Genomic DNA, 24,718 nt, shown 5'->3' with positions numbered 1-24,718 from the left:
GTAACAGCACATTTCCTGGACAGAAAAAAGTTCAGTTTGTTTGATATACAACAAAAATTTCAACTTCCAGTCAATTTTGTGTGTCATACAAATATTATTCATGCTTAGAATAAACAATCAAGCTTAGACATATTCTTATAATAATCATAACTTCTGACCCATTTTCAGAGTAAATTCTTGCAAAAAAAGTACTTCTTAAAGAAAATATTTTCCGGTTCAAGAGACAACAACTAACTTAATATTTAGGAAAATTCAGCTCTGAAAGAAATGGCTAAAAAGTCGTTATACCCCAGAATTCATTTCTCTACTAAAAAATATAAACAACACACCTGCTTTTCTCTTGATTTTTCAGTAGGTAGCTTGCTAGCGTTCTCTGGATTAAAGTTCAATCAGTTTTTTACTTAGAATACTAAACTTCGCTCCATCCCAATGAAAACAAATTGAAAATGTATAGTTAGCTACAATTGTCCGATTCATTTTCAATCAGTTCTCTTTTTGACGTTTCGTACGTTTTTCTTCTTTATAGCAAATATTTCTGACAACAACATAAACTTTTTTGTTCTCGCTGGACAACAACAGTCGCTCTACAACAACAGTTTTGTTTTTTACATTTTAGATTCGAATTACATTCATATTCGAATGCGATACAACCTCGATTCCAGAACACAAAAATATAAAAGAAACAAATAAGCTTTAATCTAACCTCATGATGAGTAAACATTGTTTGAAATAACTGTTTTCAGGATTACTTTGAAAAAGAGACAACCTTCTTCGCTTCGGTTTTCTTTTTTCAGTTGATAAGTAAATTGTTTCCGCTAGACACGCGCGCACAAGGTAAACCGGGGGTAAAATTAAATTATTCTATCTATAACCAACCAACGGGGCTTTTAAAGCAAAAATACATATAAAAACATTAAAGAATGAAATAAAAATTAGTTTTAATAAAATAAAAAAAAGAGTTTTATTTTTTAAAGTAATAAGAAAAGAGAATTAAATAGTAACCCCCTTATTTGCCTTTTTTTAACTACTTGGTAAATCTTAGTGTAACGCCACGTCATAAGAAAGTGACCCGTACTTTGTGTGTCATGGACTCACATTGTCACTCATACAAGCGTATTATTATATAGATTACATGCTTTTCCCCACTACAATTATGCAAAAAAACATGCAGTTCCTTTGATTTTTAAAGTTAGCAACATTAAAAACAAGAAACACACAAGCTGGTAGCATTATACGTGCTTTGAAATTATAAATAGTATTAATTACAATCTTTAAAAGTTGTGGTCACACCTGCTTAACTATAACTTGGACGATTAACAATAATAACCTTTCAGAAGGTGTGTTACAGTCGCAAGATAAAAATACCAATGTTGAGAAAGTAGCCATAAACTGCATTGATTATTAAAGTTCAGATTTTGCGGGGGAACGCTGGCCATTACAAGAGTTGGATTTCTCTCAGTAATTAAAAAATATCTCCTTCTCTGTGCTTTCTGCTCTTTATTTCAAAATGACTGTCAATTAAATTTAAAGAGTCCTCTAATTTACTTGAATGGCCTTTTTCGAATTTTACTTAATTTATTTCCTCTAATTTTTAGTGCAACCCTATTTTTCTAATTTTCATTTATCCTCTAATTTAGTGTGACAAAGATTGATTTTTCATTTAAGTATAGTGGAAGGCGGTCAGATCAGAGATTTTTCTTGCTATTTAGATTTTTATTTTATTTTTATCCTAAAAAAGGAAAATTGCCCTAATTTACAATTTCATTCAACAAGTTTATAAAAAGAGTTTTCATCTTCTTCATGATGTGTTTGTTTGTGTTCTTTGTGTGGAAAACCCACACAAAAACAGATAACAAGAAAAATGAAAAGAGTGATAGGAAAAAAAAACAGTATCAAAAAAAATTGTTGTAATTTTTCAATTTCAAGCTGTGAAGGAGGAATCTTTAAAATCACGTGGGGGAGATAGAGACATACATAAAGACGGCCCAGAGTCTGGATGCCTTAAATAGTATTCAGGCTTTCAGAAGCTTTCAGTTCTAGAAAGTTTTTTTGCAGATATGCTAAAAAAGTTGTTCTGCTGTTAGTATATAAGGGACCGTCTCCATCATCGTTTCACATTTTATACGAATTGAAACGATTATGATCGTTTTGTGATCGTATCATCATTTTTTAAAATCGTTTCAGTTGTTTCATGAAACAAATTTTAAATTTACGAAACGATTATAAAACGATTTTTTTATAAAAAGATTTTTTAGCGAGAGAACATCAACTTTTTGCTGTATTTCGTTATAAAAAAACCAAGTCTAACAAAGCCATATTTTGTTATTACATTGCGAAAAAAGATTTTACGATATGCAAATATTATGTCTAATAAATATTTTATCTAAGAAAAAAATAAGTTACTTGCGAATTATCCTTTCTCACAATTTCGAATGCAGCGCGCTACGTAGTTAAAACTATGCATATTTATTTAAAAACTTTAGAATTTACTTAGTAACTGGTTCTATAGAAATCGGCTACAAATAGTACACATGATAATTGCAATGTAATAAATTAGAAATAATTTTGAAACGATCTACGGGCAACGAAACGAAGCGCTTGCAAAAAAGTTTGAAACGATTTTAAAATGGAGTTGAAACGAATTTATATGAAGTGATTACGATACGATTGCGAACCGATTGAGAAACGATTCTAACTGAAATGAAACGATTTTAAAGTAAATTTATAAATGTTGATACGAATGGGATACGAATTACTGTTGGTTTTAATCGTTTCAAATTCGTATAGAGATCGCTTCAAAAAAAAATGATACGACTTGAAACGATCAAATTTGAAACGATCGTGGAGACGATCCCTAACCTGAAATGCTAGATTGATTTAACTTTTGCTGTTGTCTGCCTACCCAAACATAATTCAGAAAATATGGCAGCTAGCTAGCTATATACACAATTTTCATGACAAAAAATGGGAAATCAATTCAAACCTTTCTCACAAAAAAAGCGAAAAGCGCAACTAATCAAATTTGAACATTTATGAGGAAAGGTTGATGACAGGAGAGTCCTCTTCACAGTTGATTTTCGATGAGGCTAATAGCAGAGGAGGTGGGGGAGAAGGGGGCACAGAATCTATCGACCAAAGCAAATAAAAAAAGACAAAAATCTTTTGTCGACAGCCCTTTCATCAGCACCCTCATCTGCATAGGGTTCAAGACCCAGCATTGTTAAAATTACTCCCAGGCTCAGTGATGCCTGACCTATTAAAAATATAGTAAAAATATAAGTGTAATGTGTAATTCTCTAAGTGAATAAAGAAGGTTCCATGAAACCTGAAAAATACTTGACTATTATTTTTGAAAATACTCCCCAATATAAAATAAGTAAAATTATAAAGTGTAGTTAAGAACCTCATCTTCAAAGTAAGCAAAACATATACACACTAAACAATCTCTAAATAGGCTTTTATAAGCCTTCAACATGACAAAAACCGGGGAGACTATAAAAAACCATTCGCTTGAGCTAATCCCTCGTAACACCTTGAAAGCTCTATCTTTTGTCTTCATGTACGAATCAAGATAATTCGTTGAAATGGCAATAAAACAATGACCAGCGACCCTTTTGTTTAAAAATCGGACCGTTTTCATCGGCATATTTTTGCAACTTTTTGCGTACCCGCTTCCCGCCGTGCTTCCCGCCGTGCCTCTACAGTAGACGTCCGTTAATTCGAATGCCGCTTAATTCAAACTTTCCGTTATTTCAAACAAATTGCCAAGTCCCTTGAGTTTTGTTTAAAAACGTCTTATATTTTAAGCTGTTTAATTCGAACTTCGATAATTCGAACATTTCGCCAATTTGAACAATAACTTTAGTCCTCAAGGTTCATGATGCTCGTTAATTCGAACTTTTGTGTATCGATAAATAAAATCTTCTGGGGAAATAAAAAATACGTTTTCATTTTTATTTATTTTTATGCATCGCTGGTTGCAAAATTCCTTTAATTTATTAATTAAATTGGCATTTCCAATAAAATGAAGTTTACAAGGAATTTGGAGACCTTGCCCATGGCCAAGCAAACAACGTTAAAAGATTCTTATAAAAAGTTGTAGTAAAGTTGTAATAAAGTTATATTAGCATAAAACCTTTAAATGTTTATTAAAATTCTTTTCTTTTCTAAACTTCCGATAATCCGAACATTCCTTAATTCGAACAAACAACTTAGTCCCTTGTGTGTTCGAATTAACGGACGTCTACTGTACAGTTGACTCTCCCTAATTCGAATTCCCACGGGAAAAATTTTTGTTCGAATTATGGAGAGATTCGATCTTAGATCTGAAAGATTTAAAACGCTGTGAAATATTATTTAACTCATGTGTCTTTCCACCAACATCTATGGCATTCCCAGTTGATTTACTTTTTGCATTACTTAATGTAGGAAAAGTAGAAGCTTTGCGTTTTCGGTAATTTTTTCTTCTAATTTCTCCCTGCTTTTCAACCCTTCTACCCATATCTTGCGTGACTAATGATGTTTCCAAGGGCTTATCTTTTTTTGGTGAGCAGAAAAACAAATTCCAAACAATGATATATACAAGAACATTGAATGCGTCTTGTTTGTCCAAATTTGTCATTGCCTTGGTGAAAGGATGTTTGTATAGCTATACAGTAGAGTCTCCATAACTCGAACCTCTATAACTCGAATCTCTCCTTAACTCGAACAAATTCGTTGGCACCGTGAAAATTTCCTAATAAACTCTTATAAAAAAACCTCTACAACTCGAACCTCTATAACTCGAATCTTCCCTTAACTCAAACAAATTTTTTTGTCCCTTGGAGACTTTTCTCTCCATAACTCGAATTTTCTGACATCATAATCAAAATTCGAACAGTTTTCCTGATAAATTGGGTCTAAAAATCTTGTTAATACGTGTTTTGCAGGCCTTATTATTAATTCGAATAAATAATGATGCGTCATCCAAACCTTTCGAACGTCTTTTTCGAACGTTTTCGAGAAAATCTAAAGAATTTCAAAAGAAAGACACTCTCATAACAATGTCGTCTGTGGCAGGATCAAAGCGTCGAATTGACAATAAGTCGTGCAAAATCAAGTACAAAGCTCTTAAAGCGTTGGAAAAGGGTACTGCGCCAAAGGATGTGGCAAAAGAGTTCAAAATTCCTCCAAGCACCCTGTCAACTTGGAAAAAAAATAAAGAAAAGATTTACAAGCAGTTTAACAACGGGCAAACATCGAAGAGATCAAAGCCAGAAAAATTCGAAGATGTGAACAAAGCTGTTCATAAATGGTTACTTATGATGAGGAGTGAGAATATCCCAATCAGTGGCCCGATGCTGAAAGAGAAAGCTCTTGAGTTTGCCGAAGCGTTGGGTGTCGAGTCATTTCAAGATTCTCAGGGGTGGATGGCTAAATGGAAAACCAGGTTAGTTGACTAAGATTTTGTTTGTTTATCTTCGTGAAGATAAAATCTAAAAAAATGTTACAATAGCTTTGGTAGTTGTTTTTTCAAAATATCAATAGACTCTCTTTCAGAGAGGAAGGATAATTTCCATGGGACTTTCATCCCTAATCCATCACCAGCATTCAATGACTTTCCAGTAATTGTTATTTTGCAAACATTGAAGCTGTCATTCTTCAGAAAGTAAAATATGACTTTTGCAAAGCGTCCTGACTTTCCTAGTGGTAGATGTCCAATGATTTCTCCATCATTTTTCTTGACTGCAACTGCATATTTATCCATTTTATTTGTTGGTTCCATGAAACCATAAAATTCATCTCCAACAGAGGGTGTCCAATTACTTTTATAAACATGATACCCCATGACAAAAGCGTCGATTTCGTACGTAATAAGTTTAATGATAGGAAGTTCTATACAACAAATAATGTCTGTTAATCTTTTGACTTGTTGGACTTTCATGGCTTCCATGCTTTCTTTCACTCGTCAAAACTTCGAAACTTGGTAAAAATCGAATGTTTTCTATTCGAATCATGGCCATGGCATTCTAAATTTAGAATTCCATGATTCGAATCAAACAAAATGTAAAGCTCCATCTACACTAGTCACAACTACAGAGATAAACGTTTTTCTCATCCATTCCTTTCAGGTATGGAGTATCCTTCAAAACCATCGCTGGAGAATCACGGTCCGTCACTGAGGAAATGACAGCGCCATGGTCGGAGACAACATTACCAACCATTCTCTCCCGCTATCCTCTGGAAGACATTTTTAACGCCGACGAATTTGGGCTTTTCTTTCAATGCCTTCCCAATAAAACTTTGCATATGAAAGGTGATAAGTGTTCTGGAGGAAAACACAGCAAAGTTAGACTTACTGGTTTAGCTGCTGGTAATGCCTTGGGGGAACGATTGCCAATGTTTGTAATCGGCAAGTCCGCCAACTCTCGTTGCTTTAAAGGTGTCAAAACACTACCCTGTCGATACCGTTCGCAAAAGAAGAGTTGGATGTCTGGAGAGCTGTTTGAAGAGTGGGTACGCGAGCTTGATCGAAAATTCTCTGTCTCTAAGCGAAAAATTGCTTTGATTATTGACAATTGTACCGCACATGCTCATGTTGAAAACCTGGAATGGGTAGGATTGATCTTTCTTCCTCCAAATACCACGTCCCGAACCCAACCTATGGACCAAGGAATTATCCGCGCCCTGAAAGCAAAATATCGATCGCTAGCAGTGCGGAAATTGATAAAAGCCTTGGACGAGGAAAAATCGACTCCGAAGTTCTCGATTCTTGCAGCTATGTACATGCTAAGGAAAGCATGGGATAATGTTTCCAACAAAACATTCACCAATTGCTTTCGAAAATCAGGAATTTCCCAAAAGGATGCAGAAAGAGCGATCAACGAAGATGACGACCCTTTTAAAAGTTTAACCAGCGAAGTAGAAGAAGACCCAATTCCAACCCTCGATGCTGAACTCTCTTACATAAAACGAAGGTTTCCTGACCACATTGATCCTGACTTATCAACTGAAGATTTCATTGATTTTGACATTGAAGTCAGTACATCCCATGGGCGTCTGAAGACTGCTGACATCATTGCTGAGATCACTGGGACTCAAGACGAAGAATTAGAAGAGGTCGACGAAGAAGACAAGGAGGAAGAAGATAAGATCACAAGACCGACGGCCGAGCAAGTGCGTACAGCTATCAACGTCCTCGAAGACTTGAGTATTTTTTCACATTTTGGAGAAGAAATGATAGCTTCCCTGAGGGACTTGAATCGTAATATCGCCAAAGATTTTGATATGAGTTGTAAGCAAACAGTTATCACCGACTTCTTTTCTAAATAAACATTAAAAAATTCATTAAAAGTGTATTGTTTTGACTTTCATTAACCTAATAGCCCACTTAAAGTTAGACTTAAGATTAAATATAACGTTTTTATCCAGCTGGTTCACGTAAAGGGAGGATATTGCGCTAAAAGTTGAAAACCTCTACAACTCGAATGTCTCCATAACTCGAACGATTTCCTTTTCCCCGTGGCTGTTCGAGTTATGGAGACTCTACTGTAGTAGGAACTATGAGACTGTGCAATGCAATGCAACAATGACAACTTTGGAAAAATCTGCAACCTGCATTCGCTAACGCGTGATTTGTGCAACCAATGGCCGTAACCTAATATGAAAATTACACAATCCCTGGAAATTTTTAATGCGAAAAGTTCGGGCCATCTGACCAACGATAATTGTAAAACCTAACCGCTAACCCCAAAACGCAATTTTTTACCTATAATCGCAAAAAATGTATGGTGAGGGAGTCAAGAATTAGAGTAAAATGTCAGCAACAATAAAATTCAGCCGAATTCAAAAACTAGATTTCTTCTAGTTAATAAGTTTGAACTTTGGGTGGATCCTTTTTTTTCTGCAACGAAAACTACGAATAAATCTTATACCCAAATGTAAATAGCATGCCAATAGCCATATACTTGCGTCTTTTGCGTAACTTACGATAAACGTCACATTTTTTTTTGATATATGTGTTTTGTTTATCAACCACGCTTTTTGCATTGCCAACACGCCTATATTTGTGCTTTGATTTCTGCGTCTCCGTGGCTGTAAGGTATTTTAAAAAATACCTTACATTTTACTTGCGTGCGGCCATTCATCACGAGTAAGAAATGGAAATGCTTATACAAAACACTTACACTATGCAGTATGACTGAATTATTTGAAGTACGTTTTAGAAAGTCCGAGTAACATTATTTTTTTCCTAAAGAGACAGGCAAAATGGTAAGACTAGGCGGATGTCCAAATTATCCAGGGTCCGAGTTAGAGGGAGGAAAATTCTTATGCTCATCCGACTTGACCGCAAATAACAACGAATTAAAAAAACTTTTGTGTTTACTTCTTTCTTTTGTATTTGTCTATTTTTTACAATTACTGCAATGCCAATTTTTTTCTGGATTTCTTAAAAACAATATTTCATATGCAGGCACGCATTTGTGAAATAATTTTTTTCGCACTTCATATTTCATGATTCTTTATTTCCAAAAATACCACCACATATCCAATAAAGTTCCAAACCAAACATTTATGTTTGCAACACAATATTCGCTTTGATGATTTCAAAAATTGCGCAACATGATTGGTCGCTTTAGTCCTTTTAGCGAGTTTTTCTAAGCAACTACACGACATAGTGCTTACATCTAACCCTGTAGCTTCATAACTTAAATTAATTCAGGACAGCAATGCTCATAGTGCAAGCAGATTTGCGAAGATATACTTTTAGTTTAAAATAGGTATTTATATTTATTCACATTTAATTCCTACTCTCATAAGAACCACTTCAGCGGTCGCGAAAAGAAGAGTAAAATATTTTTTTTCCATCGAAATTTTGGTCAAATAATGTTAATATATGTCGTATTACGAGTGTTTTTCGATCTACTTTGTCCAAAATCATTGTTAAGTTGAAAACTTATACAAAAAAGGGAGCAAACCTATTTCCTCACAAAATAACACAAAAGAAGTTGATGTTTAAGTTTGGTGATTTTAATTGAGTAGCAGTGAAGCAATTAGAAACTAGGAAAGCATAAAATTTACCAAAGTAAAAACACAGCAGGATATTGTAAATTGGTTAAACATTGCAAAATCAGTTAGGGTTGCGTTACGCGACAAGGTGCAAAAAAAAAGCTATCTTAAATATGTATATTAGGCAAACATCGCCTTCTCAATTATATTTTGATCTCGTATGACACCGTCTTCAACAACTAACTTTTTGATTTTTACAACTTCGACTGGTTGCGAGTCTTCACATAGTTCATCATACATATTATAAGCTGGTACAATACCCTCTCCCACAGGTGTATTAACGTTTCGTTTAAAAGCACTCACATGCGATGTGTCTCGTTTCCGACGGCACGGAGAGGAGTTCTTCTTATTGAAGTACGCTTCAGACTGTAAGTTTTTATTTTCAACCCGTGCTTTGTTTCGTGTGATAAGTGCATCAAAGGGAACTTGTCTTCGCACGATATCCCACGGAATATGCTCTCCAAAAAGTCGAGTCAAATGTTTATCGTCTCCAATGTGTCCTTTTGCTTCTCGTTTTACGGTAGCCGGCTTAACCGTTTCTGAATGTGTATTTTTGTCAAGACTTTTCAGCATAGTTTGAAGTTGTAATGCTTTCACATTTTCTCGATTTAAAATTGTTCTTTTTATTCTTGCAGATAGTAACGGCAATCCATTAAACTGAAGTGTGGATACGAGAAGAGAGATGAAAAAAGCAAGCATCAATCGCTCACCTAAAGATAGAATAATTAACTTCAGATATAGCCTTAAAAGAAATAGAAAAGTAAAGGAAACTTTCTTACCACACAACGCCATCCAGTTTAGCGAGTTTCACTTTGATAGTTTTTACTTAATTTACGCACATAGCAATTGTGGATTCCAGTTGAAATTTGCTATGAATTGGAAAGTTGCTATAAATTGTAGCCGCACTTTCAATGCGTTTTCGCAGTTCAAAATAAGCAAGTTAATCAGCAAGATCATTAAATCGCTGTGCATGACTAACCACAGAAATAAACAACATCTGCAGTAAAAAAACTCATCTTCGGTAAGAAAACACTATTTAAATATATACGGTATAGGTTGGGTATAGTCGTCCATTATCAAACTTTACTTCGTGGTATTTTCGTTAATTTTTAGTACAGAGTCCAGTTGCATACTCTTTAACCTCTAGGCCGAGTTTTATTCCCTTTATAACGAGACTTTTATGATCATCGACTTGCATCAGCATCACTTAGTTGCATTTTCGGTTATTCTGGAATCGTGTTTGCGTCATCGTTAATTTTCGTTTAATGTCGAACAGAACTTACGTTCAAATAGGCGTTCACCTCTGAGTTCTATTTTTCTTATAAGTCAGTTCGATTTATGTGAATCTCCGAAATTATCGTCGGAATTATTTAATCTGACAAATGTTTCCGCTTTCCACCAGTTCCTAAAATAAAGTTTCCACATGATTATATTACTAACAATGCTTACACGATTTAGCTTGATTTTTCTTTCAAACTTTTTAAATATTCTGCGCATAAAAATTTTTAGCAAATGCCCTTTCTTTAACCGCCTCCTCTAATACCCCCCCCCCCCTCCCCCCTAAGTTTTTATTAGAAGTACAATATTCATTAAATTTGAAAATAACAAATTTTCTTCACGTTATCAAATAAGAGCCCAGGCGGTTACTGGAATGTATACTGGAAGTATACTGTATATAGTTGTATAAAGAAAAGTCGTGACAACAATTTGATCTTTAAGATTCAAATATAATTTTAAACATAAAACAATATCTTTTGTTTTTAAAAACATTGAGATCATTTGTGGGCATTGCGCGGATAGAAATACACCGGGGAAACTCGGTCACTGACAAATCTGTCTATTGGACAAAACCAGCAAGCAATCGCATTAAGCATAGAATCGACTGAGGTATAATCTTATCTGTATTATATTTGACAGCAGCGAGAACAGAATGATCATGTACTGATTCACTGATTTCACTTAAAATGCATGCACGCACAACTGCTGACATTTGTCACATCATCCTGCTTTGAGCGAATCATATCCAGCTAGTTTGAATCATTAGGAAACATACTTTTTAAATCCGTAGTTTGTAAGCTGCTTTTTGTAAGTCAGCATCGGCACTATTATTAAATTCAGCATGAGCATGTTTAATTTTGTATTTCTTCGAAGCATTTCTTTAATATTAAGTTATTTCGAGTTTCCTTTCATCTTTCCTTATTTTATTAAAAAAAAAAGTCTGCATCTAAAACTTATGAAGTGTCGCTGATGATATCAGCTTCAAACGCACTTTCCTTTTTTTCATTTCTTGCCACATCAGTTTGGTTTCGACCCTTTTTTGTTTTCTCGTTCCCATCAAAAATTGTTTTCGATTGGCTCCAGCTAAATAAAATAAATAGAGCTTCATCAGATTAACCAAGTTAAAGGGGGTGGAGCTAGTTTCAAAACTTTCAGAGAGAGTATCCACAAATAAAGTGCTTGCTACACATGAAAGGTCGAATTTGTTGTAAATAAATATTTTTGTTAATCCTTGCTAGCCACTTCTGACGTCACTGCTGGCAACCAAAAGCAATATGGTTTAAACCATTTGTACTTAGTCTGAAAGTTTAAAAAATCTTTTTTTTTCTAGACGTGGCACAACCAAGCATTCCACACACACTGTGACCATATTTACCGAATATTTCTTTTATAATAGCGATGTAAATATTGCGTAAGGGAAAATCGAAACAGCTATGTGACAAATGAGTAAAAACACCATTTACCACTTCCTGTAAGCACACGCGATAAAAAAATAAACTTTTTTAAAAAAAGTTTATTTTTTTATCGCGTGTGCTTAAAAAAAAGTTACCTCTAACGTTGCAAACGACAGCGTCAGCACCAAAAAACCTCAACACGTCCAGCCATACAATTTGCTTTGTAGATAATTTGTCACCAGGTCCTTTTACCTCTATAATCTTGAAGAAAAATTGAAAGTTTGTGACGTGGATTGATGAAGTGCAGTAAGGCTCACTTGCGTTTTAACTCACCCTGCATTGCTTTGTCTCAACATTCCACACAATCAGGTCAGGAAAGCCGCCTCTTCTTCTTCGCAAATCCTTGCAAAATAACTCACATATTCCACCAAGAACAGTAGCGCCTAAACACACTGCTAAACCCTAAAAACGATAAGAATGTTTGCAAGTTTGCAACACCTGCCATTTGTGGTAAACTTTATGCTTTTTTCAAAATTTTGCAAGGGAATTGCGGTGTTACAGTAGTGCATAATGTTAAACTCAATGTTGTTTGTTTACTTAAGGCATTTATATGTTATTGACGTGTTTTCTTATAACATGGCTGTTTTTTTATTAACTTCTTTATATCTCTTATGACCACTAAATAAATTTACAACACTAGCCTGATAACCCGCGTCGAAACTCTAGGTTAAGCCACACGTAACTGTGTAACCCCTGCATTGAACACCAGGTGGAGCACTTAGGTGCAGGTAAAACGTGTTGCACATCCACATTTACTCATATAGTATGCTCAAACCTGACTCATACAGTATGCTCAAACCTGACTCATACAGTATGCTCAAACCTGACTCATACAGTATGCTCAAACCTGACTCATACAGTATGCTCAAACCTGACTCATACAGTATGCTCAAACCTGACTCATACAGTATGCTCAAACCTGACTCATATAGTATGCTCAAACCTGACTCATACAGTATGCTCAAACCTGACTCATATAGTATGCTCAAACCTGACTCATACAGTAAGCTATTGGAAAATCTAGGAAAAGGATTTTTAGATAGTGCGTGCACGAAGACAGTTTCTGCTCTGTCATGGATGGAAGAATTTATCACAAATCTCAGTGACAAAGAACGTAATGGAGGTTAAAGGTGTGAAAATAATATCCCACTTTTAATAAGTAAGCCTTCATGTCTTCGATGGGAAAAGAAATAGATTTCATAGATTTTTCAAGCATGCAGCTGTTATAGAAAATAGCAAGATAAAGTTAAAATGTAATTCATCTAGCGCTTACTGCATACCTCTGACAACTTTGGCTGATGCAAATTGTAATATGTTAATCAAAAGAGGAAGAAGGCATGGAAACTGCATCCCAATTATGTCATTCATCAAAAGAACGATTAGCGAAACTTTTAAAGAATACTCAATGTGCTGATAAAGAGTTTTTTTAAGTATTAGAAGAATGCTGTGATAATTGTGAGTTTTACCAGTTGTATAAGAAACCATGTAGCTGGTTTTCCAGTTTCAAGTGATTTTAATGGTACTGTATGCATGGGTCTTGAAGAAGTTGAGAAGACAAATATGGATTTTTCATTTCATTGATGCTGCTACACGATACACTGCTGCTCGTCTGATCAAGGCTACGAAGAAAAAAGTAGTGGTATGCAGAATATTCCAAATGTGGATTGCTTATTTGGATCTCAGAAAAAAATTCAAAATGATTGTGGTAGTGAATTTTGCAATGATGTCATTCAAGAAATAAACGAAAAATTGGGCGTTGAATCAAGCACAACACCAAACGATGGTATAGATTTTTGATTTGTTAATAAAATCAAAGTCCGGGTCAAAAGTGTGGAAATAAGAAAGTAGACTGGATAAAAAAGTGAGAATTGAAACATGAATATTAACAGGCACCGTATCGGTGCAAAATGGGGACTTTTTTGGAGAGATAAAGATCTTGATAAAAGAGAGGTTAAAGTTTAAAAAAATATAAGACAATGAAAAAGGTAACGAAAATATTATTAAACAATTGTGGTGGTTGTTTGGTCATTTTCGGGCGTTCCTGCATGAAATCATTTTTGCTGACAGACAGACTGACAACGATCGTGCGGATATAGAGATTTTGTGCACTTGTGGTCTGGCTGCCAAGAGAAACCATTCGTGATAACTTGGCAAAAACATTATTTGTCAAAGTTGGTTATTCCAGCTTTGACAAGTAGCTAATACTTGGTCGAGTAATACTTGGTTGTGTAAGGTGTTTATTGGCCGACCAAAATTCTTAACAAATCATGCATGTACTTAGTCAGACTATAAACACAATAACACTTTATGGTGTTTATAGTCTGATAACATAAATATATATCTTCTTTATAATTATAATTTCTTTTTGGTATAAGCCTTTCTGGATATATAACTTATATAACTCTGGATATGTAACTTTTTCATCTGATTGTTATGGTGGCCGAGCATCTGATAAATTCATTACGAGTGATTCTGGATTTTATGATATGCTAAAGAGGGATAATGAAGTTATGGCAGAGCATAGCTTTCAAATCAGAGAGAGATCAGAGAATTAATGTTACGTTTTTTCAAATTAGTTGTTCCACCAGGTGCACGTGTAAAAAGTCAGACGACAAGTGCTGAATGTAAAAAAACTAAAGAGGTCGCTAATTTAAGGCTTCATGTTGAGCTACCAATTAATCGAATCAAGTACTCAAGGGAGTACTACTAGTTACAATGTTACAGCATGCAGATCATATAGTTAAATCGTGTGCTGCATTATGCAACCTAAAGCTGGTTTTAATTAAAAAGAAACCTAAGAAAACTAGGATTTTTTAAAAAAATTTATTTATATTTTAACTTTTGTATATATTTAGCATTTACATTTTTGCTTGCCAATGTAAGTATTTTTAACTAAAAAATTTTTCTGAGTTATTCTGTTTTTCGTTATTGTTGTTATCTACTCGCATTGTGATATGTTTATATGCACACTATTTTTTATTCTTTGCTCCCCTAACTTATTAGAAGTAGCTGAAGTATATGACTACGAATGCGGGAAAATCGAGACCAAACATTAAAACTTATCAGAACACCTCAATAAGCGCGACATGTAGTTTTAAGAAATTACAGAGTACCACACGCACTTATCATCTAAATGAGAAATATCCAACTGTTAAGGATATTTGATATCACTTAAATGGTATTTAAGTGATGGTATTTAAGTGCTGGTATTTAAGTGATGGTATTTAAGGGATGGTATTTAAGTGATGGTATTATTTAAGTGATGGTATTTAAGGGATGGTATTTAAGTGCTGGTATTTAAGTGCTGGTATTTAAGTGATGGTATTTAAGTGCTGGTATTTAAGTGATGGTATTTAGGTGCTGGTATTTAAGTGATGGTATTTAAGTGATGGTATTTAAGTGATGGTATTTAAGTGCTGGTATTTAAGTGATGGTATTTAAGTGATGGTATTTAAGTGATGGTATTTAAGTGCTGGTATTCAAGTGATGGTATTTAAGGGATGGTATTTAAGTGATGGTATTTAAGTGATGGTATTTAAGTGCTGGTATTTAAGTGCTGGTATTTAAGTGCTGGTATTTAAGTGATGGTATTTAAGTGATGGTATTTAAGTGCTGGTATTTAAGTGCTGGTATTTAAGTGCTGGTATTTAAGTGATGGTATTTAAGTGATGGTATTTAAGTGCTGGTATTTAAGTGCTGGTATTTAAGTGCTGGTATTTAAGTGATGATATTTAAGTGATGGTATTTAAGTGATGGTATTTAAGTGCTGGTATTTAAGTGCTGGTATTTAAGTGATGGTATTTAAGTGCTGGTATTTAAGTGCTGGTATTTAAGTGATGGTATTTAAGTGATGGTATTTAAGTGCTGGTATTTAAGTGATGGTATTTAAGTGCTGGTATTTAAGTGATGGTATTTAAGTGATGGTATTTAAGGGATGGTATTTAAGTGATGGTATTTAAGTGATGGTATTTAAGTGATGGTATATCAGTAGTAAACAACATCTCTGCAATTTTCTGGTTTAATGCTTAAGTGCCGGTATATTCACGAATTCGCCACCTCCTGATTAAACTTTTTTCATTTTCGTTAAAATTTTATGTTCTTTTGATAGTGTAATAACATTCTTTCAAAGTTATACTAACCAGTATTCTCACTTTCTCCTTTGTTAATTTATCAATGCTTCGACTTTCTTCTCACGTATGCAACTAGATTGCATTCAAAATCATTATTGTTTTTGACATTGCTAGTATGTCATTTATAATGTATACGTTTGATGTTTGAGTTATATCAGACATACTAAAGCACTCTATTATAAAGCCAATTTCTCGCTTTTGTACAGCTGTATGTGAAATACCATCAGAAATTATCTCCTTTAATTCTTTTGCAATTTTGTTTAGGGAAAGTAAATTTCTCGTCACAATTTTAAAGAGGATCTATTTTCTTCGGAGTCGATACTAAAGAGCGCTTTGTCTTTCCTCGGTCTGAAAAGTTATCTCGACTAAAATTCAAGTCTTTAATTTTAGTTGGAACAACTTGCTTTTTGTTAGGAAGCCACTCGTTGGCAGTGCTTGTACAGGCTGTATTTGTTAATTCTGACAGCAGCTATAATATGATATAAAGCAGCTGCGAAATGATTCCATGTTTGATTTATTCCAGTCATAAATTTACAATGGCATAACATGATTGACCACATTTTGTTAAATTAACTAGAAAGGATCATTTATCGAATGAATGTAGAAATGCAAAAAGCACTTCCAATTAGGTCACGATATTCAAGAGGTTGAAGACATCCAGATTTACAATAGCTATACGCCTTTGAGTTTTTGTAGTCATTCAAATCTAAACTACCTAGTTTTGCTGGATAAAACATAAGGTACTTAAAGATGTCAGGATACAACATCATAGGCAAACTTTATTCCTTCTTGTTCATCCATCCAACCATGAGACATTCTAAAAGGATCGGGTAGTGTTCTACTAATATTTTCAACTTTTTTTAGTACTCCTGCTTTCTACTTCTTAAGCAGTTTTCACAGGCTGGACGAAGTTCTGAGCTGCTTAAATTACTCGAGCAATTAATTCTTCCTTTCTTTCACTTATCCTTAAATTTCTAACTCTGAAATAATTCTTTAACTTTTCTACAGATCGTAATTCATGGTGTTTTAAAATGTCTAAAAGTTGGTAACTGCTTTGATAGCTAAAGTGTGATGTTTATACTTCGAATTCTCAAGTTTAAATAAACTTCGCGGCACTCCAACATGGTACCGAGACTCCCGACCGAGATTACGTAATCCCATAATGTCAAGACTAGTCGTTAGCCAGGGAATAATAACACCGGAATTTACCCGTCTTAGCAAAGATAATATAAACATGTTGCATTTGTTATTTTAACTTGAATACTTCCTGTGTGGTTTAGAATGGCCCGGCTTTTGCCGACAAACAAACAGAATACGGCTATTATTAATTAGAGACTCACCGCAGCTTCTGTTGACGAAGAAAATAACTCCCAATTAGCACCTGTGCAACTAATCCCATAATGCTCTTGCCAAGATGATGTCACTGCATTCTGCAATTCCTATGGCGGGTATTGATATAAATTCAGATTAAAACTCGTTTCTAAACCTCAAGCTAACAAAACTGATATTTTTTTGCATAACAGATTATTTGCAACTCAATATATTGTAAAAAGATTCCTGCGGTAAGGAATAGCTCATAAAGCTCACTTTCTCTGTAGCACTATATACGAAAGATAGTCGGTCGTCCACTTCCTTCTTGCGATTTGTGTAGAATTCATCACGGTATATATCAAGTGGAGAACTCTATGGAAAAGCAACTTATGTCAAGATTTAAGATTTAATCATTTTTGTCAAACAACACATAATACACAGACATATGTACGAATTGTGTCCATTCAACACATTTTTAATATTTGCGAGTCATCCCTAACGAAAAAACGGAAACCTCTTTAAATAGGTTATTTTAAAACCTGTCATCCACGAAATTTGTTTTTAAAATTCATGCATACGCAAAAGTTTGTCTCATCGAAATCCCGACGCATTTTTCGTCCGGAAAAACGCTCAATTAAAGACACTACTGTTAACTTTTTAGCAAAATTTAGGAAGAGTTTTAAGTCACGTTCGCACCAATGCGAAAAACGTTAATTTTTATGCTAATTGGCGTGTCTGTAACAGTCCTCTTGTTCGCATGTTACGTTCTATATGTTATTCGTACAAATAAGATTAGAATTATCGTGCAAGTAAATATAAAAAAAATTATTTATTAACGAATATCAAAGCAACACCGCACAGTGACCTAAATATATTGTTTTACGAAGTTTTATGGTGTTTAGTTTAGAACATTCTGCCTCACTTACCTGCATATCGCTGTGAAAAACATCTGCAACGTCCATAAAGATGATGTCCCAAAATAACAAACAAAACAAAGTAAGCACAGTGGCACTCTCTCCGTGAATACCATGAGGAAAGCCGTTCTGCTGATAATGCAGAATAACATGTTGTTCCACATGAGACAGCGAGTAGTCGCTACTGTTGGTAGAAGTTGAGCGAAACACAGCCCTGTGGGCGGATGACGAGTCGAGAAAGATTTCCGCGCTTAGTGTCTCCTATAAAAAGAACTGTTTATTAAAGTTTATTTACCACAAGCAGGGTTAAAATATTTCACTCCTCCTTACGGGTTCTGAGTCGGTGATCACTTCCTCATTTTCTTGTAGATTGCAACGTAGCTGTTTTTTCAACCGTGTACGCCTTTGTAATAAACCGTATCGATGTCCAGTCCTTACAAATGGATCATTAAAAGCTTCTCGTATCCACGTCAGTGCCTACATAAAATCATAAACATATTAACAAGTGAACAATATAACAAATTTAAATCACATATATACATGAATTCGTGAATATACCTCCAGCGGCTTTTTCTGATGGCGTTCTATGTCGATAGCTAACCGTTCCCAAAGTCCACCGCGACTAGCAAGACAAACGTTTTTTTGGGCAAGCAGCAATTTAATTAAGACAACGGCTTCATCATATTTTCTCTGTTTTTCTAACAAATCAACGCAATTCGTACATATACGTGTAATAATCCATAACTCTGTGAAACAACATATCCAATATGGCTTCGTCTAAAGAGTTTATTTATAAAACGTTAAAAAAGTCGTTAAAAAGTAAGTAAATTTTAGCTCAGTAACTACCTTGTACCGACTTTATTTTTTTGCCAACTAGGTTTCTTGTTAACTTTTTCTTTTCCTTTTTTAAAAAATTAAATCAAATTCTTTACAAATGAGGATACAAAAGCTGGATTTTTTTATTCAACGTTTTTGTCGTTAGTTAGTTATTATAAAAAGTGATTAAATTTTCTGCTAATGTTTTACGGACGTTTTTTTTCATTAAGAAATTTTATCTTGAGTTAGCAATCTTTTATTGCATGTTATCATCTTCTAAATATTTTGCAGGTTTTAACTTCTCTTGCAGGCGCTAAGACAATTGCACGCAAAAAATATTTTCTGGATTTTCCTTTGAACAAGTGAAAAACACTTCTCCAATAATCCTAATAAATGATTGCTATATATTTCTACTTTTACCGTACCTACGATCTTCAAAATTTCTGCCGCATAGTAGCACGAGTAAGCATGCATTCTAGAATTTTAAAAAGTTGTTTTTTATCACAGAGAAGAAATCGTGCTAATACTATGCTTCTGCTACTTCACAACTTTGTTTTACGATTTAGTTGAACACTAAGAATAAGCCTGCCATTTTTTCTCATATTCCCAGGTCGCCTTTAATTCCTAGTTCGAATATTAATCCAGTGGCTGGATTAATAGAGTAACGGTATTAGCGAGTGACATCAGCCGTAATAACTTCCCACTTTTTCCTCTGGCGCGATGTTACTTCAGATAAAAAACATAATTTAAAAATAATAACGGAATGTGAACCTTTTCTTACATATGTTCACGCTATCGTTTCGAGAAGAAAAAAATGTTTTATTAAACATACATTATCATACGTGTCTATTATCTGTAAGAGTTTATTCCTGGCAATGTTATAAATATTTTCCGCTTTGACACAATCTTTCTTTTCCATCGCCATGTCAAATTCAATTTCCAGCTCTTTAGCTTTCGTATAATCAACTAATTCTTGTCTCCCCGCAAAAATTTGAACGTGTTTCGTCATCTTATACGTTGCATATTTTACAGAACCATTGTGCTTCTGCAGTAAATGGTAACTAAAATAGTAAAAAATATTTTCATTGTAAGACAATGATCCGAACAAAAATAGCATAGCTAAAACAATTGCAACAACAATTACAACAAGATGCAGGGGCTGCATAATCCTCCTAAATCTCGCATGTCAATTACACATCACTGCAACAATATATTTTTAATTCATCAACAGGGTCATTTCGTAAAACCTAAAAATTGGGGATATGATGCATGGCTATGATACATACTGACTTTTTATGTTTATGTATTAGACACTTGCATGTGAAATTTTTAGGTCCCATATCTCTGAGAGCCTATCGCCATTTCTCGAAAATACCGCTTAAAAATTTTTTATGAAATCCTTATAATGGGGAAATTCATTAGAATTATTTTTAGAACTTGAAAGGCACAATACAAATTTATTTCGTTGAGAGGAATCGTTTCGCAAAAAAAAATTCTAAAGAACGTTTGTACATCATTTTGCGTTAATTCAGGAGCCGTCGAACCGGTTTCACAAATGAATAATATAGAAGCCGCCAAATGAAATATTTTTACTCAAGGCATAATAGCTCAGTTGGCTAAGGAGTCGTTACGTGAACCCAGAGGTCGTGGATTCGGATCCACCCGAAGGTAGTTTTTCTAAAAAACAAGTTGCGTAAAAAAAGCTTGTTGATGACGTTATTTCGGACGTAGTTAATTCGATAGTTTGGAGTTGGAAAGCAATACTATCTCGCCGATCTTGCTTGTAACAACTGCTAAGCACGTTAGAGTTTTTAAATTTAAGTTTAGTACTGGATTTTAGGGATGACTCACAAATTGCTGAACGTCAATCTAACGTTCAGGTATTACACCCTCCCAAGAAATGTAATATTTAAGTATCACTAATTCCTGAAAGCACTCGGAAATACGTTGTTGTGTAATGACAAATTCTCTAATAAATAAATTTTTCAAAGTATACAGAATTCTTTCTAACGCCAGATAGATGTTTAGCGTACACTGTTGGATTTGTGAGCCATCTCTAACAAAAAAAAATGGCCAAACACCACGAATGCGAATGGTTTCATCAACTAAAGTACGGAAGTTTGTAACTTACAGTAAATTGTGTCCACTGTTGTGCATAATATCTTCGTAATGAAGCGTTGTCAGTGAGAAGAAAGTGCAAATACGCGAGTAGAAAAATGTAGCGTCTTCATTCAGCATCACACAGTCGCCAATGTATCTCTTTGCTCTTAAAAAAATAAACCTCATTTCAACCTAAATAATGGTTACATCATATAAAAATTCTAATGTTTAAAATTTTGTCAATTATACCAAGAAATATAAAAATTAGTGCTTATTCACAGTATATTAACAATCCACGTCCCCTCACGATTTCATAGGGGTACTTTAAACACGTATCTATACCAACTTTGTTGTGATTGCCCGCCCCTTAAATTTCTAGCTTTTTTAAACATATCTTACTTGCTAACAACTTCATTCGGCATCGAGTTCGGTTTTTTTTGCATCAAAGACAACAAGGTTGGTTGTTTCTGGCAATGTTTCTTCAACAACTGAATGATAACTTCTTTGCTTTGTGCAGATTTGCCTTTTGTTACACGAAAATGATTTCCAAGTAAACGTATCTCATTCAGAGTGAGCAAAGTAATGACATCTTTAAAGTTGGTGAGCCGGTTACTGTTTTCTAAGTGGCCTAAAACATTTTTTACAAAGGTGTAAATTGACTTCAATATTAAAATTAGATGGAATAAAAATTGTCTTCGATTCAGTTGTTTTATTACTTCTAAACGCACAAAAAACAAAAATATAAGTTTAGGATTGTTTGTTTATTAAAAACAAACAAACAAATAAAAACATTATTAAATAAAAAACAAAAAAAACAACAACAAGTAGCCCTGTGCTTTCGCCCTTGAAGAATGAAGAAGTGAACAGGGGAACATTAACAGCACAAACTACCATCGGTATTAATTTATATATTCTTGTAACTAAAGAATTCAAAAACCTTATTCAAAATATATCTAGTTAAAATTGAATAACCAACCAACTATAGTTTAAATAAACGCAACTTTGTAAATTTGACGAATGACGTTAGTTCAGAGACTATTTTAATTTTCTAGCGAATTGATGCACACAGTTTGCTTGCTAATTATAAACTTTGAATTTATTTTTTGTAGAGAAAAGAGCTAAATTACAATATTTTTATAGTTCAATGTAAATGTGTGACCTATGACAAAACCATTTTCGTAGAACAGTAGCAAGTGCAGTGGTTTCACATTTGGAAAAAACCCTGCCTAATAATCTGCCTAATAAACAGAATTACTCAGTACACTGGGTTGAGCCAAAAATATGCTATTTTAATGTATACTAAAGGGAAAAATTTAAGCATATTGGCAGGGGAGTGTGACAATAATAACGATACATAGCTGGCAGTATATCATTCCTGTGTGCATAGCTAGCTATAACCTATAATATCTGGCTAGAATGAAAAACTGAGTAACTTCATACAACTTTTAGGCTATAATTATTTAACTAAAATTATAACCTGAGTTATATAAAATTTTAGTAAACTAGGTAAACATATTAGATATTTTTAATTTATCTTCAGTAAAAAATGTATACATTTTGAAGGAGTAAGGAACAAAATGTTTGTTGGGTATAGCTAGCCAGCTAGACAACATTAAAGTTGTCATTAATACACACTTAATATCAATATATATTCGTAATTTTCGTCACACTACCACTACCTGTATCCTCTACAATTTTTTTAAAATGGCAGTTAAAAATTATAAAACCAACATTTGTCAAAAAAGCAAGTAAACAACTTGGCGTCCTGAACTTTATCTAAGCTAACCTCGTTTTGATACAATGCCAACACGGCTGAACATGAAAAGTGATATTGAACGAAGCTTACTTCAATCAGAATCATGATTTTTTGAGAATCCATCAATATATTAATTAACGGTAAAAATTTTAAGAATTATAGCACATCTGCAACATCTTGTAGTCTGTGCCCGTCGCTTTGAAAACACATGTGATGTATTTTGTATCGTCTTGTTCAGTGCAGCTTTGATCTAAAACAGAAATAATTCTACCTAAACTAGGGGCTGGTTAATAATGCTTAGCATAAGTAGTTTGGGAGACTATTTAAAGCAAGAACCCAAAACCCATCTGCAAAAGCAAAAAAAGGGGAAATAAAAATGTAATGTCTGTAGCTGCAAGTAAAATATTAGAAGTGACATTTTTTTCAATTGTGAATCACCTTCTAACTTTTATGCACAACTTGTAACTACGAGGAAACGAGATCTGATTCTACCTCCACCACAACAATTCTTTATAACCACGTCTTCGTTCGTCTATGGGCTATCTATGTTCGTCTATGTGTTATGTCTTAGTCCAAAAATTTCTTTGTGTGGGACACAACACAAAAAACATATAGCTGACTACTGAATCTAGAGTTTTGTGCTGTTTTGTCAAATTTTAAGCATAAGAATAAAGACGAAAAATATATACTCACAATGATTTCTTTCTGTTCTCCCACAAAATAGTGACTGTCATTACTGGCCAATCTCTCCACATACATAAAAAACGAAAGCATGACCTAACTGCCGCTGGGCAAATAGCAGGATTTCACGTTTGACCAAGCAAGGGATCCTCTGGAAACGGATCTCCAGAGGAACATGAAATCCTAACGTCGATATTTTCTCTCACGACTTTCGTTGGCAAAAAAACAAAAGAAATTGTCCGCCTTATTCCTAGACTACGTGATGAGTCACCATGGCAAAGAAATTCTTAAAACAATTAAATATGATAAATGATAAAGCATTTTTAAAAAAGATGGAGAGGGAAGCAGTTTTAGTCTTCTGTCCGGAAAAGGTTTTAAAGGCCATAATAGTCACCGATTTTCCAGTATTAAAACATTAAGCTTTTAATTAAGGTTGTACTTTGTATTTTAAACGATTTAAGTATTTCTCGAGAAACCAGAGAAATACTCCAAAACATATTTTTCATTTTTCAACTCAACTGCAAAAACTTTCAAATGCAATAAAACTTTCTATCCAAAAACAAAACAAAACTTAAACATAACAAAAACTGACCTGACGTTACAAGCTCATGAAGGACAGATTTCAGGTCTTCTGATATATTAGGATAAGAGATTTTGTCGCAACGAAACCATTGCTTTTTGCGTTGGTACAAACGTATATAGAGCTTCTGAGCCGCGGAAGATAGCGCTCGAAACTGTTGCAATATACGCATATCTCTATCATCAAACAAATTAATATTATTATCAGCTACTGTATCAATTATACGTAAGAAACTTCTGTGATAGTAAAGGGAATCCTCCCCTACTTCACTTGATTCCCTTTCTGCTACATCGCTGCTCGTACAACAATTAAATTTAGGTACATTCTTTTCACGTCCACTGCTGTAACCAAATGACCGAAAAGGGTTCATCATCATCCGCCACTTCATCAGTTCCGTATCTCGAGTTTTTTCTGGACTGAAGAAAGAATTGTTTTTTAATTGCGTTGTCAACGTGCGCATATTTTCAATGTGAGATTTCACAATTGGTTTTTCAATATCTTCTTCCGAATCATCACTAATGACAATCATGGATGGATTTTTGCATGTCATTATTCTATTTTTTAAATCTAATGCATATAAAACATTGTGCAACATTTTCTATATTTCATTTTAAGGAAATGATAAGATAAAGAAATTTAACTAAAAAAAG

The 24,718-nt window shown here is 34.1% G+C and overlaps 3 protein-coding genes across 4 annotated transcripts; 1 reads left to right on the top strand and 2 right to left on the bottom strand.

Moving 5' to 3' along the window:
* Positions 1 to 5,921: 5,921 nt before the first annotated feature.
* LOC130658967 (tigger transposable element-derived protein 4-like) lies at positions 5,922 to 7,311 on the top strand. Its single transcript, XM_057461077.1, has 2 exons — positions 5,922 to 5,965; positions 6,111 to 7,311. Exons 1-2 carry the CDS (start codon positions 5,922 to 5,924, stop codon positions 7,309 to 7,311), a joined length of 1,245 nt encoding a protein of 414 aa, XP_057317060.1.
* Positions 7,312 to 8,987: 1,676 nt separating this feature from the next.
* Positions 8,988 to 9,968, bottom strand: LOC130645092 (uncharacterized). The gene is made up of 2 exons (XM_057450955.1): positions 9,828 to 9,968; positions 8,988 to 9,758 (listed from the first exon to the last, which is right to left on the bottom strand). The coding sequence occupies exons 1-2, from the start codon at positions 9,838 to 9,840 to the stop codon at positions 9,169 to 9,171; spliced, it is 603 nt and encodes a 200-aa protein (XP_057306938.1). The 5' UTR covers positions 9,841 to 9,968; the 3' UTR covers positions 8,988 to 9,168.
* Positions 9,969 to 10,046: 78 nt separating this feature from the next.
* Positions 10,047 to 24,663, bottom strand: LOC130644987 (fanconi-associated nuclease 1-like). 2 transcript variants are annotated; one of them, XM_057450818.1, is made up of 13 exons: positions 24,081 to 24,663; positions 21,451 to 21,679; positions 21,083 to 21,217; positions 19,784 to 20,012; positions 18,694 to 18,912; positions 18,466 to 18,612; positions 18,148 to 18,396; positions 17,498 to 17,593; positions 17,251 to 17,349; positions 12,054 to 12,182; positions 11,876 to 11,981; positions 11,318 to 11,409; positions 10,047 to 10,453 (listed from the first exon to the last, which is right to left on the bottom strand). In XM_057450818.1, the coding sequence occupies exons 1-13, from the start codon at positions 24,661 to 24,663 to the stop codon at positions 10,415 to 10,417; spliced, it is 2,352 nt and encodes a 783-aa protein (XP_057306801.1). In that variant the 3' UTR covers positions 10,047 to 10,414. The 2 variants fall into 2 exon arrangements, with proteins under 2 accessions (XP_057306801.1, XP_057306805.1); XM_057450822.1 differs by lacking the exon at positions 11,318 to 11,409.
* Positions 24,664 to 24,718: the final 55 nt, after the last annotated feature.

This window comes from Hydractinia symbiolongicarpus, chromosome 1 (assembly GCF_029227915.1).
Source record: "Hydractinia symbiolongicarpus strain clone_291-10 chromosome 1, HSymV2.1, whole genome shotgun sequence".
Taxonomy (NCBI): domain Eukaryota; kingdom Metazoa; phylum Cnidaria; class Hydrozoa; order Anthoathecata; family Hydractiniidae; genus Hydractinia; species Hydractinia symbiolongicarpus.
The sequence above is the reverse complement of the archived record's forward strand: the minus strand, read 5'-3'. Positions and strand labels throughout refer to the sequence as shown.